At 41.1% G+C, this 22405-nt stretch overlaps 2 protein-coding genes across 3 annotated transcripts; one reads left to right on the forward strand and one right to left on the reverse strand.

The window, feature by feature from the left end:
- Positions 1-5751: 5751 nt before the first annotated feature.
- gltpd2b (glycolipid transfer protein domain containing 2b) lies at positions 5752-10436 on the reverse strand. The gene is made up of 4 exons (XM_079171236.1): positions 10245-10436; positions 7610-7668; positions 7251-7429; positions 5752-7119 (listed from the first exon to the last, which is right to left on the reverse strand). The coding sequence occupies exons 1-4, from the start codon at positions 10312-10314 to the stop codon at positions 6501-6503; spliced, it is 927 nt and encodes a 308-aa protein (XP_079027362.1). The 5' UTR covers positions 10315-10436; the 3' UTR covers positions 5752-6500.
- Positions 10437-13869: 3433 nt separating this feature from the next.
- Positions 13870-20883, forward strand: chrne (cholinergic receptor, nicotinic, epsilon). 2 transcript variants are annotated; one of them, XM_079172367.1, is made up of 12 exons: positions 13870-13965; positions 17088-17221; positions 17427-17471; positions 17651-17760; positions 17867-18022; positions 18228-18328; positions 18408-18608; positions 19029-19143; positions 19256-19370; positions 19463-19670; positions 19773-19906; positions 20063-20883. In XM_079172367.1, exons 1-12 carry the CDS (start codon positions 13896-13898, stop codon positions 20228-20230), a joined length of 1557 nt encoding a protein of 518 aa, XP_079028493.1. In that variant the 5' UTR covers positions 13870-13895; the 3' UTR covers positions 20231-20883. The 2 variants fall into 2 exon arrangements, with proteins under 2 accessions (XP_079028493.1, XP_079028494.1); XM_079172368.1 differs by having other exon boundaries at positions 13921-13965; positions 17093-17221.
- The last annotated feature ends 1522 nt before the right edge of the window (positions 20884-22405 follow it).

Genomic DNA, 22405 nt, shown 5'->3' on the forward strand with positions numbered 1-22405 from the left:
CTCCTCTCCTGAAAACTACTTTCTTCATTCTCTGCAACATTGCACATACACAGAAACAAATCTCAGTATTCACACCCTTTGTAGGATTTGTTTACAACACCCCCCAAACTTTTGGGGGAAACTTGTTTGTCCAGTTGTGTGATGAAATGGGGCAAGAATAAAAGGGTGGTAATTCTGTCATTATTTCTGTCTGTGAGCTTTGGGACAAATTCGTTTCTGTAAATTAGTTTCAGGTGACGTCTATTTATACTGCATGAAAAACTAGGGGATGTAAAGGATGTGAAAATGTGTTTTGCAAGGATCAGCAACATTAACACGTTATTGCTGCTCCCCTCCTGCTGCCTCCTTATAGAGTACCCCTCTATAACTATACACAACTTACAAATACAAAATGTGTATATCTACAGTATTTATACGGTATCATAACCTTATATCAGTACGTCTATTTTGTTGCACTTAAAAGAATAATCCAACAGACTCACATATATCTTGATGGATGGATGCAGAGATGAAGTCATTTTGCATGTGTGTTTTGTCTTTAGTGTGCTATGAGGGCAGGAGGCCCCTTATGTCCCACCTCTCTGCTAAGTGTGAAATAAGGTTAAACCACTGACCACCAGGAGGGGCCACACTGTAATCTACTGAACCTTACACACAGCAAGTGTGTACTTTTGAGAACAATACTGTAAGATAGGCATCTCCAAAAAAAAAGGGAGTTACAGTAGAGGTCAAAACCTTTAAGATCGTGTATGTTTGTGCATGTGTGAGTGTGTGTGTGCGTGTGTGTGTGTGTGCGTGCGTGTGTGCGCGCGTGTGTGTGTGTGAGTGCTCCATTCACAGGTCCCATTTCATACTGTAGGTCGGGAAGTTGCATGCATTGTGCAATATTCATTAAGTGGCATACATTATGAATGTCTGAGTCCATTTCTCGGATGAGACAACGCATTTAACGATAATTCTTTTTGGATCATTTGATATTCGTGCTGGTTGTTTGACCTGAGAGCAGCTTCTGAAACAGATGTGGTTGTTCAGATTTGGCTTCTAATTTCATATCAACACCACTGATAAATTATTAAAGGAGGCGTCAGACATGCTTCAGACATCTTACAACATCAACCTTGGTTTGAGAAAAAAACTAAAACTACTAATCAGCTAGTTGCTAAACAGAACAGTAATGCTACGCAGGCTTTCAACTAACCACCTAAATATCAAATGTAAACAGCAAAACAGATCCTCCTGCTGCACGATGACGTTACACTCCCCACTGTGTGTATCATTTAATTCCTAAAGCTCAAGCAAAAGCTATTTTCTTGTTGTCTCAATTTTTAATTAATTTAAACACAAATATTTACAGTATATCTATTTTTTTTCCGTGTATTGCATCTATTTCATATGTATCAGAAATAGATGCCATTGTCAAATTTTGTATTGATTTACACTGGAAGTGTGCTTTGAATTAATTAATATGCAGTTTTGAAGGATGTAGAAAGTAGAGAGCCCTCTTTCACTCGTACCCGTTATCACCCTCGACAATATTCATCCAGGATATCAAAAGGTATAGTTTGCATATTCTTTTAATGGTTACTAGAGTCTTGAATATGTGAGTTGGTAGTTTTGTTTTATTGTCCTGTAGGAAATTAACAAAACAAATTTACTTCCTTGAATCATTTTTTATCTTAATTTTTGGTTTTCTTGTGGTATTCTTCACTGTTGTATGAATCAGTCTGACGGCAAAACCATCACGATAACTAGACAACCGACCTGTTGAAAAAGCATAGATTGGGCCCCGAGTTTGATGCTGTTTACATTAACGTGCATTTATGGTCCAGTTCAAGAAACACCTCTAAATGTTGTCTGGAGAAATCTGTGGAGTCTTTTAAACCCCCATTACTTTGGCACGGCTACGAAAATTGTACCAGTGCGACTGTGATGCTGCCATGGCATCGCAGCAAATGTGGAACACAAGCATCTGTTCACTCACATTAAGGTCGGGCTCAACTCCACTAATTTCTTTCAGAGCGATGTGTTTCTCTCGCAAATATCTCACAGTGGTCAAAAAAAGGACCTCTTTATCTGATCCAGACTTGACAAGGAAAGACAATTAGATCTGATGTGATTATCTGATCTATATCCGCAGGGTTATTCATAATGAAGGACGTGCTCCAACAGTCATCCGAGGCTCTTTTTTTGTGTGCTTTTTGTGACCATCCACTGAGAAGTTCATGCATTTCTCCTCTGGCATTCCTGCAACATTTACTTAATTTTCTCTGTAATCTCTTAATCTGGTCAGCTAATCCAGAGCAGGCAAGCTCAACTTCTTTACCCTACTTTGTCGCTCTTCCTCCTTTTGTCAAACGCCTGAATCACTGTCTTCAAAATGTATATAAAGCGAGGCTCATTTAAAAAAATAAAATGCATTTAATCCTATTTTACCCCCAATCATTCTTAAATTGATCAAACCCTATTAAATCACATCATGGCAAATAAAATGTTCTGCTTCATCACCTAATTGGCCATTCTTGTTTTACTCATGTGCATGTGGAGATTAGTTCTTCAACCAAAGATCTTCATGACAGTTTAAATTTGATTTATTTGTGCTGCACTGACACATCCTCAGCAGAGATACTGTAGGATCCAGGTGGAGGGCTAAGCGCCCTGTGTTATTAAAAGGCGTACTCTTAAATAATAGTAATAATAATACGCACAAAAGGAACGTGTTCAACATAACAGTGCCTCCTGGTGGAAAGACAGTGTTGTTCCCCAGTGTGACAGAATGTTATTTCCTGTTATCTCCATTTATCTGTTTGTTTTTTTTCTGTGATAATTTGGAGATGTCCTCAAAAAGCAATACATTTATTTCTTGTGGGGCTGTATGTATTTATTAGAACGGCTGTAACTAAGTCAGTGTATCATCGAGAGCAAGGAAAACGTAGGAAAGAAAGTAAAGATATATGCAGTCAGGCAACCTTGCCAGCGTGCATTATCATGATGGAATATAAAAAGTGTTTTATTTATAAAAGAGTATTTTTATTGTTATTTTGTTGTAAAGTGGAGAGAATGTATAAACTTGGATTGTACCATGTCGTGGGAGCTACCTGATATGTTTTCTGCATTCCATTCAACAAATGGCAAAATGTTAGCAGCTTGGTTGGAAAGGTTTCTTCTTTTTCTTTTATGTAGAAACGTTTTGTCATGGTTTGAGTCCTGTCTCCTTATTCAAATTCAGAACCATTAAAGCTAGCAATGAAAGTTCTCTGAAGACCGGGGTCAAATGTTTCAGCATTAAGACACCGTCATTGAAAGTAAATTGATAGTGAATACATCAGAAAGAGCTTTCAGAGAACTTTCAAGCGCAAAAACCTTCATGAATATAAATATAATAAAACTACAACACGGTCCGCAAATGTCAGAGAGAGTTAACTATTCATGTTTCAAATAAAGCATAACTTCAACACACCTCATTTCCCCCACCTAACCCCTCGTCTTATATCGTTGTATTGCCTGAGACTGCGGTGTAAGGATAGTTGTAAGGATAGTTCAAAGAATAAATACATTACATTTTGTTGAGATACTCTCGCCCCAAAAGGATGATGATTCTGCATCTTTTTTTTTTTGCTCTTACTGTATGTATATTTTTGCTCATGTTTACCGCAAACCAAGATAGAGAAATAAATAAATAAATGTCATTTAAGGGAAATCAGACTCACACTTGTTTTTTTGCCTCTCAGTCATCTTTGGTCTCGTCATAGGATGAGAGAAGGGATTTATCTTTCCTGGGCAAATCCTTGATGAGTTGCAGTAAATGGAGGCCAGGTCTAACAACAGCAAAACTACATAAAGAATACGTTTCCTAAGCTTTTATTTAAGACACTTCCTCCTGTCCTGTCTCACGCATAGACTCACACAGCACATGCGCAAGTATGAGACGTTCGCGACGTCGGTGTTTGAATTAGTACAATTTTGGCGAAAATTAATGTTCGGGAAGTAAAGTCAGTGAGCATACGACTGGATAAACGATAAACTTGGAATATACTGCGCGTGTAAGAGTTTGTAAACACATTTTAATATAGTTTTGCTGTTGTTAAACCAGGCCTCCATAAACTCCAATCCATCGGCGAGAAAAAACTAAATTCAACACTCGGTGAGTAATGAAATGGTGATTGTGTTGGTGTATTCCTGCCATTACAGCATTTCATTTTAAAACGTTTAAAACATGAACTAACATTATCAACTGCATGTGAAGAAGTAACAATGTTGACGTTAAGTCAAAGGTGTCCATGTATTGTGTAGCAGAGATATCTATTGAAGTGTAATGCCACTCATAGAGGTGACAGTGAGTCACCAGCTTCCAGTCTGGGCTTGTCAATCACCTTGAAGGTAGAAGGTCCATGTGCGCTTTGGTAGTTTATGTTAAGCTATCAAAGCGCACACGGGTCATGCAACCCCCATTTAGCTGCATGTAAACACAATATTGGCCATACCTGATGGTTTTTAGAATTTTGCATCTTTCTTGCCCTTAATAGTTAGTAGTTGCTGTTTGTTGTTTGTTGTTTTTAACTAATGGCAGTAATTGATTATGGACCCAATAGTAGAGGTGAAATGTTTCCCCCTATTTGTTTGGAGCATGTGGCCAGATCTTACACATTGCACCTTTTAAAGTGGAATGGCCATAATGCCAATGTTGATCCTCTTTTTCATCGCTTATTATGAATCCTAATGTAGTCAAATAGAGTACCGCTGTTTGCAGGGGACAGAAAAATAATCCAGCCAGTGTCAAAAGAAGCGTGATGTTATCACATTCACCATAATCCTCACAGTCTACAGCGCCAGTGTGCACCGTATACGATGCACACATACTGCAAAAAGGAGTCAAGGTAATGTTCACATCTGTGAACTAGTGAGAGTCTCTACACTTTAGTTTCACAAGAGTATCAAGAGGAAGTGAATACGCGGTGGAAATACCACCATCAACATGTCATCCTCCTACACACAGTGCAGGTTAAAGGTTTCTGGATTCGAGTAGAACAAATGGTTGTTCACAATCATGAATAATGATCGACCAGAGCTCAGAAATGTGTGAATTCTGTTTTTAGTTGGTATTGCTTTTTCCTTTGGGGGCTGCTTCACCTTAGTCTGCCGCCAACTGCTTGACAAGATTACAGGCGAAGTGTACTTCCGCTCTGTGACCTTCAACCGGCTCCTGTCTCCTGTTCACACCGAGGCTTCAGGCTCTATCCTTATCTCTCCGTTCTTCACTGTCTCCTCCTCAGAAAGAGAGAGCACAGTCCAGGAAGAGGGAGAGAGAGTCAGGATTACGTGGCATTAGTGGTATTTGTGGCTTTAAAATAGTTCGATCAAGAGTAGCGCCGGTGCTTACGCATGCTGTTCTCTCTGTTACACACACATTCTATATATAAAAATCCTGAATAATCTGACACATATTCTTCGGATCAGGACTTTTTCTAATATTTAAGCCATGACATCTAATGTTTTCTTACAAACAAAGAGCTAAAAAGAGGGGAACAGCATTTGTATTGGGGTTTAAAAAGCCCATTTCCACAAAATGTATCACACAGAGCAGATTTTATCCACTACGATGATGAGTGAAGATTATTCTGTAGCAGAGAGAACCTCTGCTGGATGGTGGATAGCATTACACAGTTCAGTCATTGGCATTTAAATGTCAAAGTTATCACATTACTTGATCAGACTAAGTCAGAAAATAGGCATCCGGATTCTTTTTTTGTTATGTTATTTAATAATTATTAACATGATAGAAAAATGTACAATATATAACAGAAACGTGTATTTTCCACACACACCACAGATGCTATGAAGCTCCATTTAGTCCTTTGTTCAGCACATGTTGATTTTTTGTGTGTAATACCTCTTTATTTGGGATAGATTGGTCCCAGATTTAAGGGCTACAAGGCATCTAGACCAAGCCAGTTTTGGAGGTAGTATACTAAATCACCAAGCATTAGCTGCAATTAAAACAGCACACTTTCAATAGAATTTAAAATGTAAACTGTACTGAACTGTACAATCTGATGCAATCAATTACAAAATCACCTCCCCTGTGACACGTGCTGAGAACATTATAAGCTTAACAAATGCCGCATTTATCGCAGTGGTGTGGCAAAGGATTGCTTTAGGTGTGTGGTGCCCATGTTATTATGTGCACCTGCTTAAATAATTCACATTCTGTGTTTAGCCAGCCTGAATGCCTCAGCTGTCTTCAAAATGCCTCTTAAGTGAGAAGCCGAGCCATGAGCTCATAAAAGCAAACTGACTTTCCGTATCAGTTGATTGTTGATGCAGCACTTTGGTTCGGGGGGGGGGGGGGATATGGCACGTGTGAATGTTAGCTAGAAAAAAAGTTTATTCGTGTTTCCTTGAGAAAAGTTAACGCCACGTTTTTTTAGCTAGACGTTAATGTGTGATGCCCAGGAAACCATGAGGAACAGTGCAAATATGGTCAAGTCTGATTAGCCCCATTTCTATGGCAAGTCCAGCATGTTATTTTCCTCAAGGGCCTTCTGCGTCCTGTCATAAACCTCCCCGATGGCCCGAACCACTCTGTTCAGCACCGTGTTCAGCTCCTCCTGGTTCTGCACACACACCAGCCTGAAGAAGAAACCGCGCTCTGGCATGGCAATGAAGGCCAGCTCGGCGGCCCTGCGGACGAACCAGGTGTGGTGGTTGGCGAGGGTGCTCTGGTAGGCCTCTCTGCACAGCTCCGAGGGGCTCCTCAGCCGGCCGGCCGCCGGCGTCTCAGCCAGCTTCTCCAGGAAGAGCTTCAGCCAAAGCAGAGCGCGATGCAGACGCAGAAGAGTCCTGCATCCAGAGTCCGTCTGGTGGTGGAAGTCCACCAGTCCTCGGTTCAGCTCCACCCAGATCATGGAGCGCACAGAGTGATAAGCGCCGGCGCGCTGTGAGGCCTCCTTATCGTTCTTTGTCCCAGCCTCTCCGCTCACACTGTTTATTGAGTGTATATCTGGGCCCATCTCTGCTTCAGGGTTCCCTTCTGACAACAGGGCCAGTTGACGGATTATGGAAGTCTTGCTTTCAATCTCTTTAGATATCAGTCCCACCATGGGGCCCAGCGCCTCCATAAACCTGGAGGAGTAAACCCAGAACAAGATGAATCATCTTACAGAGTCCAGCATGCCATAAACCGTGAATTGCTTCTTTCTTGCTATAGTGGCTGTAAATGAATCTACCGCTCCTGCTTTATCTGATGAGTTTACCTCACAAGCTCGTCCCAGCTGGACAGATATGGCTGCATTAGCACGTCCGAGGTGTAGGCCGGTGCAGCCAGCAGGTGGGAGTGCAGGAGTGACACCTGGAAGGTCTGACCGGGGCACCCCTCGATGACCTGGGGGCCCTCAGCCCCGTCTGCCTCACTGCTGTTGTACAGCTGGTGAAGCTGACAGTTGGGGGGGGGAAGGGCGGTATGCGAGTGTGGGGCCGATTGACGAGGGACAAAGAAAGGGAGAAAGCGGAAGTGATTCACTGCATTCAAATTAGCCATCTGCTTTACAAAATCAGCCTCGTGGAAGAAATGTAGCAAGTGAGGAAATGCTTTATAATCTGTGTGTGGTCTCACCGTGTTCACCTGATTATATCCTTTCAAACAAGAATCCCAGTGGTAATCCAAACCTCCCTCTGCAGTGAGACATTATAAAGAGAAACTGTTAGTGTTTCATTCCAGAGACGTTTTTTTGTCTGATAATACTGCAACTCTGTTTCCAACACAAGGACATTGTACGTTGCATTTAACACGTCAAAATTAAATATTTATTAGTATGCATTTCCATGTTTAATTATACAGAATTAAACCTGCAATAACAGATTTGTGGTTGTGTTCACAATGTTGACAAATCCTTTTACTGTAATATAGATAACTTATGTAGGCATCCAGCAGTTACAGAGTAACATTATTAAATCATTTGGAGTCATGTTTCAGGTCACCTGATGAATGTAAGTCTAACATTTACTCTTTTTTTTTTAGCTCTGTTTTATGTCTCAGACTCCCGAGGGAAAATATCTGCAGCTCTTTAGCTGCTAAATGCTCCAATATGTTCACCAACTACAGTGTGACCTTGTCTGTGTGGTGTACAGAGGGTTTTTAGAGCTTTTTCCCTTACAACCATTGCGTGCCACGGCTAAAAATAAAACCCGTTATAGGAGCAAAACAATGAGCTGAAACTCGCTATAAAGCTCCTTAAAGCTGAGATGAGCTGCAGATTCAGCTACTAAGTATTTTTAGGTTCATTACAACGAGTGACCCCTTTTTTATATTGTCAGATTCTCATTAGTTTTATGTTGTAAAAAATGAAATTTAAAAAATTGATTATAGCTACTTTGAATAAGTAAGTATATAGTCTTATTAAAAAAGTCTTGATTAATTCCACTTGAAGGAAAAAAAAAAGGGAAATGCATTTTAGATATAAATATGTAAGTAGATACCCCTCTAGTGAATTTAGAATTTTTTACATATCTTATGACCGTGATGCTAACTTCAGTGGTTGTCCTACAGATAAAACTTTAGACTATCTGATAGACTATCTAGCTATCTAGTTAACCGCGTACCTGTGCACACTCATGGCTCTTCACCGGATCATTTTTTAAATATCTTACTCTTTCTGGTTTCTCTACTGTTACCTACCCAAGTGTTTAAGATCATACAGCACAAAGACAAGTAGATAGACGGATAGAAAAACAAGGCAGAAAATAACATTCTTTCAACAGCAGGCCGTGATGTTGAGTTTTAATCCCCTTGAGCTCATTCCAGCCTGTGACAAAGATTTCAATTGTTACAAAACCCTGACTTCCTCAGCACACATCATGTGCACAAGACAAGTTGCTGGTATCAATTTTGGACCGCATTAAAAATCTCTAATAACATGCCTCCGTTGACCCATGCATGAACCGTTAGTGTACTGTGGCAATACTATATAGGAATAGATAAGTTGCAGTTATAAAAATAACTGACATGAAAAGCCCCTTTACACTGATATACCAGAGGTCTATATCTTGGTATATTGAATTCAGCTTACTGAGGTCAAACTAATCCACACTTTGATTTGGGACCTCCTGTCGGGAGGCCTCTGCAGGTCTCCAGACCACACAGGCAAGGAACAGGTGTATCCGACCACCTTGCAACCAAAAGCCTTCAAATCTGCCAGTGCTCCTCTACATGAGTCATTAAACATCAGCCTCCAAACTGACCCTGGAAGAATTTCATGAACAATGGGCTTCCTGTCAGATAACTTGGCCAGTGAGCCTCAATGAGCTACCGAACTCTCTCAGTTCAAATTCAACACCGAGCCCGTCTTATAAACATGCATTTCTAACTTGTGTGTGACCTCCTGTAGACGATGCCAAAAATGTCAACAGGGAAGTTTGCCACCGCACGCTAAGAGCTGTATCTATATTTAAGTTTCCTAACTGAGTTACTATGAGGATGCAGAGCTGGCTGCTCATGCTCCCTACTGAACTTTCCTTTCAGCTTAGTATGCACTCTGAAATCTCACTCAAGTCTCTCAAATCTTTGACTCTAATCCAAGCAACAGAAAAAGATCACATGATCCCATTGTTACACTGCTTACCAGATTTTTGTTCCCATGTGAAAAACTACTGATACTTATCTTAAAAAGTATAGAATGACAATAATAAAGTACAGTATTTTTTAATATAAGAAAATAAATAAATGTAATGGTTCCTTTTCAATCCAAAAGTCTACATATGTACAAATAAAACAAGATACAGTTAAATAATATAAATATATAAATATTAGTCAAATAGTCCAAGATTCCCACAATAAAATACAAAGAGTTTGGAGCTGTTTTGCATTATAAACCTTTAGATGTCATTATGTCCCAAGAATCTTCATCATGTATAAAAAGTCTTTATTGAGGCACTACTTTATCTGATGTGACTTAAATAGCTCATGTAAAAAAAAACAAATAAGTCACTGTATCATTCCACAGCCCAAAAACATGTCAAATCACACGTAGAAATACTTCTGTTATGTTATTAAATTTCTGAGCATGAAGAGTGAGCACTAAGCGGTGTGACCATCATGCTTGATTCCGCAGCCACCGCACCATGTGATACATTCCTGACGAGGAGCACATGCATTTCAAACAAGGGAGGGATTGTATAGATTATTAGCACAAGATAGAAACCACACACACACACACACACACACACACACACACACATACAGAAATACTCACGGATCCACAGGGAGCCGAAGAACAGCAGCAGGACTACGATAGCAGCAGCAGCCTTGCTCTTAACACCCATACTGAAGTCCAGTTTGGGGTATGCCGGTCCCTTTCGGTTCCTTCTCTTTGTCCCTATATTTTAACTCCTCCGTGTCTCACAAGGGTCCTTGTCCCCTTGCACTGGCTGTCACCACAATTACTCCTTGCTGGACCCCTGACTCTGACCCCCACCTCCCCCCTCCCCCCTTCCCCCGTCCTCGCGAATCTTTCATACTCCTCCCCAAAACCTTAAATCAAAAGTTCTCTCACCCATTGAACCTCACAGAGGTAATGTTTAACTCTATTTTACGGCAGCTGTTCTCCCCCCGCCGCACTGTTACAACTCAGCCTGCTGCCGCTCTTTCAGTTTTTTGGTTTTCCTTTGGCTTTCTTTTGATTCACGTCTTTCCTCTTTCCTGTCTTTGTTTCTGACTGATTTTCAAGCTGCCTGTCTCTTGGGGTGTTGCTCAATCTGAGAGTCCAGAGATCAGCCGCTGGCTGATAATGCAGAGCCAACGCAGCTTGTCCGCCAGTAACCCCCTTCCTCCAGATTCATCTTCTATATAAGCGCTATATTCCTGGTCAGTTAGAGTAAACACTTGCTCCCTCTCCTCCCCTCCCACCACTACCACCCTCCCTCCTCCCTCTCCTTCTCTCTCTCTCTCTCTCTCGCTCTATAACTCATTCACACACACCATTAGCAGCACCTCGACAACTACCACACACAACAGTGCTGACACACATTTCAGTTGGTTTAAATGGGAGTATAACATGAAACATATGAGTATCTCAGGACACTCTCAATGTATACAAATGTATGTTTCCACACGCTTATCTCTTTATTGAAACCTGGATTAAACCTCTGTAATGATCAATTAAAAAGCAGATTGTGTTATCCCACAATCTGCAATCAGCTGACAAGAGTGATGTGATACCAAATCCACGTTTGTCAATGAATAACAAAGTCTTACCAATCTTATTCTAGCTGAGACGCCCAAATGAACAAAGATGTCCATTCACGCTAATCTAATAGATATGACAAAGACATCTGCTGTTCCACCAAACATAGTGGGAAACTATTTCGGAAAGAAAAAGATCTAATTTCCTTTCCCTTGTCACCATATCTTTTACAAAATGTGATTCATATTCTACGTCCTTCTGAATTTCTAAATGCTTATTATTTAGAGATTATATCCGATTGTTGGAGTCTAAAGTCCGACACATGTCAGTAAAACTGGAGTGAAGACGTAGTGCATAAAGGGTGTTCCCATGATTATCACCTCTGATAGTGATAATCATGGGAAACCCACTGATTGGTCGCTATCACTGGGTTTGCTGTCTCTGCTGCGGGGGAAGATGAACAATGATTAAACTCCACACTCAAGCCAAACCACATGTGTGCTCCTGAAGAGGGACTTAACAATGGTATTTTGCAGCGGAGGAGCGGGAAAATGGTGAAAGCCGGGGCATTAATTACTTGGCTGGGAGGGGCTGGTCATGGGGCTTTTACTATGTGCAACCAATGAATGATCCCATTTTTAATGGGCAACAACTGACAAGGGAAGACTGTGAATCCCTGTGAAAACATGTGATAATCTCACTATGATAATATTCATTTTAAAATAGATATAGTCCTTCAAAAATGTATGTTTGGTTAAAAAAAAAAAAAGAAGCAGAAAGCTGTCTATGCTTGACAAGGTGCACAGGTGCAAAGTACTTAGTAGACTAAGCACATGGAACACATGACACCACGCTGTTCGACTTAATTTATGTATGCGGGTTCAGTGGAGCAGGAAAGAGGTATTTAGTCTCTGTCGGATAAAATCACACCGGATTCTCCATCAGCTTCTTTTTTTTCCTAGGCTTCATCATTTTTTGTTTAAATTTAAGTAGAGCACATATATCCAGAGCTGGATGATTGAACATAATGGTAACAGTGCAGACGTTCAAAATGTAATGTGGGAAAAAAAAAAGCATGATTGTTACTGATTGTTGTGGATGTGACCTTGTGGATGCGACTTCCATTGGCAACAAGCTTTAAACATTTTATGTAAATCCCTGAACAGAGGATTACATCGTCAGAGTGAATGATTCATTGATGCACAGCAGGCACTGGCGATTTAAAAAATGTTGTCATTGTATATTCAAATTACAGCTCTTGGTCCAACCGCATTTACGTACAATGTTTGTGACCCACATGCTTCACTGGATGTAACTATATTTATAGCACTTGTTGTAAAAAAAAAACAGCATATCTGCCTGACATTTAGCACAGGGAGGCCTCCTTGTCAGTTGTTTTAAGGAACTGCCAAATATCATTGGTTGGAGTTGAGAGAAATTCTTGGCTTCAGCTGCACAGAGTAAGAAGAGTAAACACTGGACTTCACCCAGACTGGGTGTAGTGGGAAAATGTGACCTAAACCGTATGCTGACAGGCTCCTTTATCTTAAAATGTCAAAAAAGCAAAATTTTTGCCCCTCTTATCTTATAATTTACCCATGTTTGGCTGAATCTAATCTTTTGCTCTGCTCTGTGAGCGGACAGATCCACCCATTCATCCGTCTCTGAGCTCTAAACTGAACTGAACTGAGTGTGAGACATATAATCTGCCTTCTGGAGGCTCCAGTTACCTTAAAGAAGCTCATCTCTGTTTCCCCAACTGTATATTTAGAAGTACATCACATACTGTGCAACTCACATGGCACATTCCAAAAAATCAAGTCTGTTGCCCTTGTCCCTGCAGAGTGTCACTACTTCTATTACTCACAGTACTAATTATAAGAGCAAATTTAGTCCCTGGATTTGAAATGAGCGATACGTCACGGTTGTCCGTCTGGTTTGTTCTTTTTGGAGTTACCTTTGTAGCAAGATCACTTCTGTTGCAAAAAAAGTTCTCCTGCTTATCTTAAAGCAGTTCCAAGTCTCTGTCTCCGAGGAGTTTTATGAGCATTGTCCGCCTCACTCTGTCACTCCTGGAGTCCTGCTGTTGAAGGGCTCTGCGGTATGTATTAATACTCCAGACACATAGCAGGGAGAGAGCAGGCCCCGCACACCTCGCTGCACCCAAGGGTGTACGTATCTCCATGTTGTTTTTGTTGTTGTTGTTTTCTTTGCTCCGTCTGACACACAGATCCCACGCATTCTATTAAGACAACAGTTACACACAAATGCAGGACAAATACGCAAAGTCAGCATTACTATGAAAACGCGTCATTGGGGATTTTCCCATCGAAGGAAACGATCAATCCTACAATCTATGACACGTATCAAACTAGAAATATTATAATCCAAAACAATGTATAGGACTATTGCAGGGATATTGGACATCCATCATATTGGAGTTAAACAGCATACAATCTAACTGTTGCCTACATTTTGTCATAGAAATGCTTTAAATATCTGGCATCGCCTCAGACAGTTGTTGTCTAATGATCGTGATGATGATTATTGTGGGTGACCGCAGTGTGACTTGAAGTCCTGGTTTAGTTCTCCCCAGCTGCTGTGAAATCTGAGCCATGGATAGCAACAGCCGGGGTGGGCGACAGTCTTTACTCTCTCTCTCTCTCTCAAGCTTAATATTTAGATTGAGTGCAGTGCCGTGCAGTGGAGTGGTGTTGGGACATGATGGCAGCACGCAGGTTGTGGATATGTTTTGGACTCGTAGCTGTTCTCGGGACTTTAATGGTTCAGGGTAAGTGGCTTAGTGTAAAACTTCTGGCACATCGACTGGCTGGCTTCCTTTTTAGCACAAAAGGCCTGATGATCGGCAGATTATCAGCGTTTAAAGAGACAACCAGCTCTAAAACTCTTACTACATTGATTGGCATGCTAGAGAAAACTTACTTTAGATCCTCGGGAAAAGTTGTTAAAACTTCAACACATACTCTTGTAAATCATTGAATTTGTGTAGATTATACACATTTTTGACTATTTTGTAATTTTCCTTCTGTTGATCTGCAAGCATACATACATACATTTTGTTGACATCCGTGCACGACACCATGCACTTAATTTGTAGACTTGCATGACTTTGTAACACATGTAGCATACAGGGCAAACCGGACATAAAACATGTTTGGGTTTTTATCTCTTCTCGCATACAGTAAGTGCGCTGTTTACAGGAATCCTCTGTTCCATAACCTGTCCCATGATTAAGTATTTCTTTGAGCAAAGTCAATGCAGTTTATAGGATGAGCACAAAAAAAGTATTGAGTAAGGCAGAGCGTCGTCTGTGCTTTGTCCTGAGAGCAGCAGTACCGGAGTGTGTAAAGCTGTTCTGATGACGTTCTGCAACAGGAAGGTACCGAAGGCTGTAGTGGAAGCAGAAGTGAGAGCCTCGGTGTGATGGAAGTTTGAAAACATACGATTCTACAAATCCATTTGGCCACTCGGGAGGGAAGAGGTGTGACATGTTGCTCTCGACAGCTGTAGACAAATCTCCTGTCCGTCTTCTTGGCAGAGGTCACCGGAGTGGTTTAAACATTCCTCAGTGACGAGGCGCCGGCATGGACGAGACAGACCCCGAAATGTAGACTTCTGGAAAGCATTCATTAGGATGCTGGAAATAGGACTGAGGACGTCCAAGAGGAACAATGCAGACGAGTGATGACCACACAGTGATGTGTAGTGGATTGGAAAGCATCTGACTGCTAACAGGCCTTACTGCAAGATGGACAAACTCTTTCTTCTTCTTGCTCGATGAAATTGCATTCTCTTTGCTACTTTTGTTCAAAATGGTTGCATGAATGGTGTGCATTGGACAACACGGTCAACTAGGGTGAGCTTGGTTTGCCTTTACCCTAGTCAAACAGTGATGTAAGTTGTAATGTTTACCTGGTGCCCATGTTGTCCTGACCTGCTGTGTGACCGGCTCTCTGGTCACCTTAAAGGGTCTGCTCAGGTGAAGCACATATATTTTCTCACTCACAGCTCGTGCTATCTAGCGATTTCATCTGCCAACGTTACGAGACATCCGATCCATTTGACCATTTTGATCAGCACTGCATCCCCTCAGTGGTCACCTGCAGGCTCTGTCGCTTTCCCATCATCCCATTTTCTTGGGTTTTTGGTTTGGTGCCTGAAATATGGTTTGTGGTTAACACAAGCTCAAGAGAGTTTAACGCTTTGTTCTACGATATGAAATCTGACGGAAGATCCCCCTCGTCAATTTTGAAGCTTTTAAGTGTTTTAAAAAAGGCGGTTGCAACCAAGTTGCTAAATAACACATCATCACACCAACTCGTCCACTTTCACTGGCTCGTTGTCTATACTCGCGCTCATGCAACTAATTTGAACTTTTTGCTTCTGCCGATTGCATTCACGCTTCAGGAATCACAAAAGTGGTGTTTCCTTTGTGAAGATCATCCTGCTAAACAAAATGTGTCATTATCATAAACGGGTTTTTTTTGCCACAGAGCTTATTTTCTGCAATAATCCCAAATCTAAAGTAAAAAATCCCCCTTTTTTTTGAGGTAACCATTGCAAAGCTAACTTCCGGGGCTGGCCTTCAAAAATACGCCATCCCTGATCCGTGTGAGTTGAGTAAGACATCATTGTATGTTTCGCACTCTACCATTGTAGAGTGCATCCCTGTTTCCTAAAAAAATACATTCCCATACAACTATTCTGCATTCAGGCTGTGGTGCTCGTAATATTTTGTTTTGTACTACAATGCCAGCATTGCTATGGAAATGTGTCTTTGCAGCCGTCGATCATTCCCACTGTTCTGTTATATGCTTATTTTTGTAGATGGGTACAAAAATCATGGAGTGCTATTCTACTGTATTATTATAGATATATTGTAGCAACACCAGAGCAGATGCAGTAGTAGTAGGCAAGGCGGTCAACTTTCTGTCTACATTTCAAAGACCTAAAGGGATGCTTCAGTGCTGCTGGATTTTGATGAAATACACAGGAATTACACTTTTTTGTTTACCAATATTTAATCATTAGCAACTGGCAAACCCTTGGAAAGTGAGGTGTCATCACACCGCCCACTACACAGATTGTCCCCCACGGGAGAGTTACGATTATAGCTCGACGCTATGTGACATGTTTGTGCCTGCTTGGACCGGGCAGACCTGGGAATGAATCGATCACGGGGGACGACATCTTTACTGCTTCGTAGTATGTGTTGCATCTTTGCTTAATGATGGAATTGATGATTATTGTAGATGACCTGAGCGTGACTTAAAAGTGTCCTAGTTTCGAGTTTCCCAGCTGCTGTGTAATCTGAGCTACGGATAGTGACAGCTGGGAGGGAAGAGGCAATGTGTCGGAAATAACCTCTGCCTTAGTCCCTCTTCAAGTTTATACTGAAATATGGTGTAGCGGAGGAGGAGAGACAGATGGCATTGTTGCCTTTAAGTGCCGTTTTGAGCATCTTTATAGTCTGTAGACTCTTCATACACATATCACATGATGTCAAATCGGCTTAAAACGTTTGTGTTAAAACATACAGTATAGGTGCTTCTAAGTACATACAAAAATAACTTATTTTGCATCTGCACTTCCTTTTCTCCACATTATCAAGAGCATTTTTCTTTAATGATCTCAAAAGCGACTATTCAATCAACTGTGGACAAGATTGGAAGGTATTGACAACATTTATGGTGGCAGGGTGTCAGTGTTAATATTTGAGAGTACAGCTATACACATTTAAATAAACGGACCCAAACTTAGTTTACCTGCCTTTCGGACTGAATACTATTTAAGATGTTTCTCCCCCCCTCCCATCATAAAATATTAATCAGACGTAATTCCATCACACATGTAGGTAAACTCACTCCATTTCTCATTTTTGCTTTCATGCAGTGCAGTGCAATGAGGAGTCCCTGCTGATCGGTGACTTGTTCAAAGGCTACAACAAGAATATTCGTCCAGTGGTTCATCCCGAAGACAAGATTGAGATTATGATCAAGCTGACCCTCACTAACCTCATCTCCCTGGTGAGAGCTCTCTGTTGTCGCATCAAAGCCTGGCTGCAATTTACACAACTCTTAAGAAAGTAGTTCACCATTAATCCCACAGGACAATAAGCACTTTGGCCAGAGCACAATAATGGCTGTTAGGTCACTGGCGTGGTAACTTTAGCAGTGTGTGGTCTACATCTACAGCTCAAATATTCACACTGCTTCTTCACTTATACCGCAGAACGAAAAGGAGGAGACTCTTACGAGTAATGTGTGGATTGAGATTGTGAGTTTTTCCTCTCTTCATACTTATATGTTTTTGTGTCTTTTGTACAAATCCTGGTCAAACTTTTGGGAGTACGGTTAATTTTGCCTTGCGGACTCTGTCCTGCTCCCTTATTCAGCCCTCGGCCGTGTCTCGTTTTTAATGTCACTGTTGACCTTTCTCTCAAATGTCATCTACAGCAATGGCCTGATTATCGCCTTGCCTGGAACAAATCTCACTATTATGACATTGACGTTATTCGTGTTCCGTGCAAGACTGTTTGGCTCCCTGACATTGTCCTGGAGAACAAGTAAGGCAGTGACATTGTGCATTTTTTCCTCGCCTGCAGTGTCATCATACATAATCTAGTCTGGTGTCATGTGGCTGTTTATGTTCTTTACCCTCAATCTCTGCAGCATTGATGGCAAGTTCGATGTGGCTTACTACGCCAATGTGTTGATCTACAGCAGTGGTTGGATGTACTGGCTGCCTCCTGCTATCTATCGCAGCACTTGTGCCATTGAGATCACCTTCTTCCCATTTGATTATCAAAACTGCACGCTAGCATTCAGGTGAGGAACAATGATATCATTCCAATATATAAACTATATATAATTGCTGATTTGTTGGTTTGTTTTATTTCATACATGGCACCTGAATGGGTTAAACAAATAGCAAACCCCAATAGAGGGCTACAAACATGCTCATAGAACTGGAGTTACATCCAGGTAACAACCATTTTCTGTTCTGTTCTATCGTCCCTGCCACGACCCCTAGATCCCAGACGTACAGTGCCAATGAAGTGGACCTCATCTTGGCTACCGCTGATTCAGGCGAGACTATTGAGTGGGTGGACATTGACCCCGAGGCTTTCACAGGTACAGTACGTCTGCATTCAACACTCTAATTTTCAAAGCACGCAATTCCTCTCCAGCTTATTCTGTCTTCACCCCTCAGAGAATGGCGAGTGGGCCATCGTCCATCGTCCAGGCAGGAAGATGATCAACACACGGTACACCTCAGATGACCTAGAATATCAGGAGATCTTGTTCAATCTGGTCATCCAAAGGAAGCCCCTCTTCTACGTCATCAACATCATCCTGCCCTGCTCCCTCATCTCCTCGTTGGTGGTGCTAGCCTACTTCCTACCTGCACAAGGTCAGTGAAGCTGTTGTCTAATTCCCTACAGCTGTTAGATTATTATTGTTTCAGATGAGGCGAAGTGTCATAACGTTGGACTTTGGACATAAAACCAAAATAATTATTCATTCTAGTTACTCTTATTCTGACTAATAAAAAAAAGAGCAGAATTAAAGGTTATTTTTTTAATTGACTTATAGTATTGACGTGTAGTCAGTAAGTATGTTGTCAGAAAAATTCCGAAGAGAACACTCTTTGCAGATTTGTTTTCAGTATAATGTTTTATCATTATCCCCGTATAATTAGTTGCTATAATAAAGTGCCTGAGCACAGAGAATGTACTGAGAGTATTGGATCCCAAAGCTGGTTTTTGTTGTTTTTATTTTTTTTATTTGCTGTGTTCCTCTGTCTCCTGAGTCTCTGTTGTCTCCTCCACAGCCGGGGGACAAAAGTTGACCGTGTCCATCTCTGTCTTGCTGGCTCAGACTGTCTTCCTCTTTCTTATTGCCCAGAAGATCCCTGAGACGTCTCTCTCGGTCCCTCTCATCGGCAAGTGAGTCTGTGTGTGTTCTCTGCTGACCTCTGCTGGGCTTCTTTTGTTTATTTTTTCTTTAATCCATGCAGTTTGAGTTTCCAACACAGATCTTCTCTTTGTTCTCCATCAGGTACCTGATCTTTGTCATGTCTGTCACTACTCTCATTGCCACTAATCAAATAGTGGTGCTGAACTTCTCCCTGCGTAGCCCCAGCACTCATACCATGTCAAATACCATCAAACATGTAAGTGTATTCTCTGCAGCAGAATTGAGTCAAATGAGTCTATTGAAGAGTTATTTTGTGTCAACTTCTGTTATCTTCTTTGCCTCCCGCAGGTGTTCCTGGAAATGGTACCTCGCTTCCTGGGCATGCCCCCACTGGTGGATGACAGTGAGGTGACAACCGAGGTGAACGGAGTGAGGGAGCGGCGCCGCAGCTCCTTTGGCCTCATGCAGAGAGCAGAGGAATATGTACTGAAACAACCTCGCAGTGAAATGATGTTCGACAAACAAAGAGAGAGGCATGGTCTCACACGATCCATTGGTAAGATGTCTATTTTCAAACCTATGACCCGTCTCTAAAATCTAACCAGCCATCAACGTTGTGGCATACTATTGTCTGACTCTGGGTCTCCTTCCCCCCTAGTGGATAATATGGATGTCAGCAGCACAGCCAACCTGTATAAGAGTTTGGCCCAAGCTGCCCCCGAGATCAAGCAATGTGTGGATGCCTGCAACTTCATTGCTGAGAGTACGAGACAACAAAATAACATTGGATCTGTGAGTGTCACTTTAAACATTTAGCCAACATCAATTCGATTTCAATTCTTTTTTTTTTAATATGTCTATTGATTTCATGTTTTCCTATCTATAATGGTTTTAGGCTAGCTGTTATCTTAGTCCTTTAATCAATATTCACTTGATTTCCAAACACAGGAAATTGAAAGCTGGGTATTGATTGGGAAGATGATCGACAAGGTGTGTTTCTGGGCTGCCATTCTCCTCTTCATCATCGGCACAGTGTGGATCTTCCTAACAGGACACTTCAACCGGGCGCCTGAATTTCCGTTTCCGGGGCAGAGCAAAAAATATGCTCCGAGTTAAAAAAAGACGACTGCAAAAAATACCCTTTTGCTCTGATGAAACCTTTGCGAGGGTCACTGTGCCTCATGCTGTCGATAAGGCTGAGCGATCTTGCTCGTTGAGTCCCAGGCTCAGATTCGGGGTCGAGTTAGCAGACTTTAATAATAGAGATTTAACAACAAATCTGTCTGTGTTCATGTTCACAGCTCGGACTTCTCTTTGTGAACACTTGTCAGGCAGCTGAGGGTTTTTCATTCAAACCTTCAACTTAGTTAGAGTTCTTCATTTTAGTGCAAGTTCTTTGGGTGTATACATTAAATGGGTGGAACAGGTCTAGTTAGAAATAGTGATATTTTAATTCATAATAATGATCATCATTATTATCAAGTACAATCAATATTTGTTTTGTGATACAAAAGAAGCAAGTTCAGACTTCAGGTCAGAGGTGCGTTTAAAAAACAAAATGCTGAAGGTGTTTCCTCACCATGCTGAGGAAGTTATTTCTGTTGACGCGAAGAATTTTAACTTGAGCCAGCCAACTCTGAATCAAAGCCTTATTCTTCTTACTTTGACTTATTTATCAGAAAGTCTTGTTCGGGGCAGATGTCTTGGAGCGACATTGTCTTGATTCATTGTGCCATGCCTTTTTTTTTAAATAAACATTTTATTTTGTGCATTGTGACTCGCTTAATCAATTTATTACAAAGTGTAAGGTGTTAGAAAAACTCACCTTACATATAAAATGAAGAAAATCTAATCTTGAATTGTGTGTCAAAGTAGTTGTGCATGTCGTACTTCACAAGCTACATCCGATCGTGCCATATGCCAGAAAAGACAGGAAATGATAATAAGCAGTCACCGCAGCATTGTGGTTAAAAATGCTTTGTGTATCTCTGCTGCTGTTCTTCAGCGATTTTGAAACTTACGTATGCTCAGCTTAAAGCTAAAAAAAAAAAAAATTGTCATGTATGTATCAACTGGATGCTTAAAAAACATATGGTTAATTATCTTAACATCTTAAAATGTATTATTTAAATCATCATGCTCAGTGTCTGTGATGTGATACACTGCTGTGAATCATTTCTAAATCACTAGTTGGACTTTTGGTGTTAGTGTGGTTGAACACTCCCATGTGGAGTGAACATGTATTACACCAAAGCACAAAGGGCTTTTTTTCCCCAGTAACAGTGTCACACTAGAAGTGTCTCAGACTGTTACCAATTTTTGCTTATATCTTGCAAGTATTGTTCTTTTATCCTATAGTTTATTTTACCAGTCCACCTCAGTCAACGTGTTCCACTAAAAATAAGTCTGTTTATTTGTAGGCCAATATATATCATCTCATTCAGCTTACAGGTCTACAAGTTCAGTAAGTGGAATGGGTGAACACAAAAACAAACATGAGTAACCTTCAGAGGGGATATTAATGCAATCAAAGATTCATCTTTATTACATCCCTGGGGACGATTTTAATGTCATCAACAGTCTTGATAACGGTGTGGAGGAACTGATTTGGATTTTTGGTGATTATAGAGACAATTAAATCACTGTCCTGCGTAAAGTCATATTGCAATTACATACTTGACAGTAGTAATCAGTCTGCTTCTCCTGTCTGTAAGTGGTGGTGTAGGTGAAACACAATCATTAAGCTACGTGTGTGCGGATGAATACATAAGAACTAGAATTGTTAAACGTTTAAATTAAAATAGGATTTCCCTGTCTTTTGTGGCTATTCAAAATTAAAATGTTGTGGGACAGTTCAACCGAGACTTGCTGGCACGACATGTAGCTACTCTTCCGGTACTTCCGGTAAATCCACCTCACAACGGGAACGTTTAAACCTAAAGAAAAAACTGAAATTCAGTGTCCGATATTTGCAAGCAAGCTTTTCATTTAGAAAATACGAACCGGAAATCCTGTGATACACGTCAGTACAGATAATAAGTAACGCTGTCATGTAGTTTCATTGGCGCCCACCTCCTCCTCTTTACTCATGGTCTAGGTTACCTGGATCCCTGTGTTTGTGTGAGTGTGTGTGCGTGTGTGTGCGCGCGCGCGTGCGTGTGTGTGATGGCGGCTCGTCAGGACTTGTCGTGCCTTTTCTCGGTCGAAACTTTTGTCACGCGAAAAAATGTTCACCCGGTTTGTGAATAAACATCATGTGCTTTTTGTCAAATCGGATTAAAAAATAGGACA

The sequence above is a fragment of the Pholis gunnellus genome (genome assembly GCF_910591455.1).
Source record: "Pholis gunnellus genome assembly, chromosome: 13".
Taxonomy (NCBI): domain Eukaryota; kingdom Metazoa; phylum Chordata; class Actinopteri; order Perciformes; family Pholidae; genus Pholis; species Pholis gunnellus.

Excerpts from the sequence above, each read along its gene's own strand:
- chrne (XM_079172367.1), top strand. The coding sequence starts at position 13,896 with ATGATGGCAGCACGCAGGTTGTGGATATGTTTTGGACTCGTAGCTGTT. Across the intron at positions 13,966-17,087 it reads CGGGACTTTAATGGTTCAGG|TGCAGTGCAATGAGGAGTCC; the intron begins GTAAGTGGCTTA and ends GCTTTCATGCAG. Across the intron at positions 18,329-18,407 it reads TGACCCCGAGGCTTTCACAG|AGAATGGCGAGTGGGCCATC; the intron begins GTACAGTACGTC and ends TTCACCCCTCAG.
- gltpd2b (XM_079171236.1), bottom strand. The coding sequence starts at position 10,314 with ATGGGTGTTAAGAGCAAGGCTGCTGCTGCTATCGTAGTCCTGCTGCTG. Across the intron at positions 7,669-10,244 it reads CTTCGGCTCCCTGTGGATCC|AGGGAGGTTTGGATTACCAC; the intron begins GTGAGTATTTCT and ends GTCTCACTGCAG. Across the intron at positions 7,120-7,250 it reads AGCTGGGACGAGCTTGTGAG|GTTTATGGAGGCGCTGGGCC; the intron begins GTAAACTCATCA and ends TTACTCCTCCAG.